The 2135-nt window shown below is 46.4% G+C and overlaps 1 protein-coding gene across 1 annotated transcript; it reads right to left on the reverse strand.

Moving 5' to 3' along the window:
• Nucleotides 1–279: 279 nt before the first annotated feature.
• Nucleotides 280–1705, reverse strand: LOC136960282 (transmembrane protein 60-like). Its single transcript, XM_067254715.1, has 2 exons — nucleotides 1578–1705; nucleotides 280–1204 (listed from the first exon to the last, which is right to left on the reverse strand). Exon 2 carries the CDS (start codon nucleotides 1128–1130, stop codon nucleotides 732–734), a length of 399 nt encoding a protein of 132 aa, XP_067110816.1. The 5' UTR covers nucleotides 1131–1204; nucleotides 1578–1705; the 3' UTR covers nucleotides 280–731.
• Nucleotides 1706–2135: the final 430 nt, after the last annotated feature.

Raw genomic sequence — 2135 nt, forward strand, 5'->3', positions numbered from 1 at the left:
TCCTCATGCACATTGCCCACTCACCATTATGCACCGATGAGTTTGGAAGTCCTGCTATGTGCAGTGTTTCCCCCAAAAAACGTTATTTTATTTTATTAACTTGACCTTCCAGGGGGGGCGGGTGGTGCCGTTGGGGGGGCGTGGCGCCCCCCTAATATAATGGTAGGAGAAACACTGATGTGAGATGAGAGCTGCTCCAAGGGTGTAGACTGGTTTGGTGTCATACTGGAACTAAACATGAAATCCCAACGTTTATTCTCAATGACTTTATTCCTTAACAATGCACAATCATTTTACACACACACACACGTGACAATATAAATACCAAATGTACTCCTGACAAAATGGTTCCAAACACGCCTTCTTGAAGATATCTAAGAGGAATGGATACGGCTCCTTGTCTCTGGTGCCACATAGCTGTGTCATTCTGGAGCTGTGTGTCACTAGCACATGCAGAAGAAAGAGAGATGTGTGGCAGAGAGCAAAGAGTTAGAGAAACTATGTTTCCTTCTCTTACCCAGTCAGGGACTTGGCTTGGGCTTTTGACTGTGTTTATATGACAGTCTGGGTTAAGCAGATTTTCCAAGCAAATCAGCACCCAACCTTAAGCCGTCCTTTAAGTCTCACCCCCAGATCCGGCCTCAACCTCTCCTCTTCGTACCGGCCCCAGCTCTGGCCTCGGCCCTGGCCCTGGCCGTACCCCAGCCCCTGGCCTCAACATCGTTCTGGGCTCAGTCTCTACTGTCAGGGAATATGTTGCTACCCAGTTCCACCATGGCTCCTAGCAAGATGCTCCAGAGAGGGATGCAAACCAGGGTGATCTTGACCTCCGTCAGCTTCTCCAGTCGGGCGCACAGCGTCAGGCAGAAACCCAGTTTCAGCAGCATGGCTGCCAGATACCACACCTTCTTTTTCAGGCCCGGCGAACCATTTCGCGGGTCGTATCCTGGTTTACACCGACCCGCCATCTTCACCGCGAGCATAAGGATAAGGATGCCGTCGAAGATCCATGCAGGTAGAAAGATAAGGAACCAGTTCCAGTGGACTTTGCCATCTAGCTTCAGCACCAGCATGATGAGGAAGACGAGGATGAATAACCAGGTCAGAAGAACTCTCTGAGCCAGCGACATCTCTCAGCTACGGACGGTGTCCCCACATAAGCATAGGATGGAGAAGTCTGTTCTGGTTTCAGACACCGCTGGTCCTGAGGAGAGATGGATGAGTGAGTAGAGTCCGGTGGGAAATACATGCAGGCAAGCTTGCAACTTTGCCAGACGACAGTCTGTCTGGATTCTACTGAGGCTAGCTAGGAGCAACCGTTAACATTATGAATACTATGGCTGTTGCTGACTGTATAGCATGCTGTATTTAAACGCAAAGACATGTACTGTCTGTAAAGCGCCTCATCAAACATAATTTGCATTGTAAACACAATAAACATAGCCAGCTACCTAGCCACACACCGCTATCGTTAGCCACAGATTTGCCAAAAGCATGACCCAGCAGCCAAACCACATCCAGCTGCAAGGCAATAACAGGCTAGGCAATAGCTATCGTTTTCTAACAAACAAGCCTACCTCGTACCGACGTATCGTACAAACAACTCTGGAAATTTCTGTGCGACAATATCTGATATATAAACGGAATATTGGGATGCAATATATTTAATTTGTAGGTAACGGACATTAGGATCGTAATGTCCCAGATGATCGAACATCTATAAACCTACGCTGACGCCGAGTGGAAATCTCTATTGGCCAGAGATGTCATCTTCTAAAGATCATTGGCTAAATTTCATGTCAGTCATATGTTTTATTTGTACCGTAAAACCCCTAATACGCTGACAAATTGAAGCTGTCATAATTCATTTTGGCCAGAAGGGGGCAGTCCCTCGCTAAATTATGCCGTGCAAATAAATGTAATTGGCCAAAGATTTGATGTTAGTTTCTTAAAACAAACCCTTTGCACCTTTGAGGAAATAACTAAATAGTAGCGCAATACATTTAGTGCTACATTTGCTGGAAGACAAAACAGGAGACGGTAATATCAAATTGTTTTGCCCCTATATACAGTTCATTTCGGTATCGGACACGACAAACGTTGTAGAATCATACAGTATTCGCGGTGGAGGTTGA

The sequence above is a fragment of the Osmerus mordax genome, chromosome 17 (genome assembly GCF_038355195.1).
Source record: "Osmerus mordax isolate fOsmMor3 chromosome 17, fOsmMor3.pri, whole genome shotgun sequence".
Classification (NCBI taxonomy): Eukaryota; Metazoa; Chordata; class Actinopteri; order Osmeriformes; family Osmeridae; genus Osmerus; species Osmerus mordax.

Coding starts and splice junctions, on each gene's coding strand:
- LOC136960282 (XM_067254715.1), bottom strand. CDS start 1,130: ATGTCGCTGGCTCAGAGAGTTCTTCTGACCTGGTTATTCATCCTCGTC.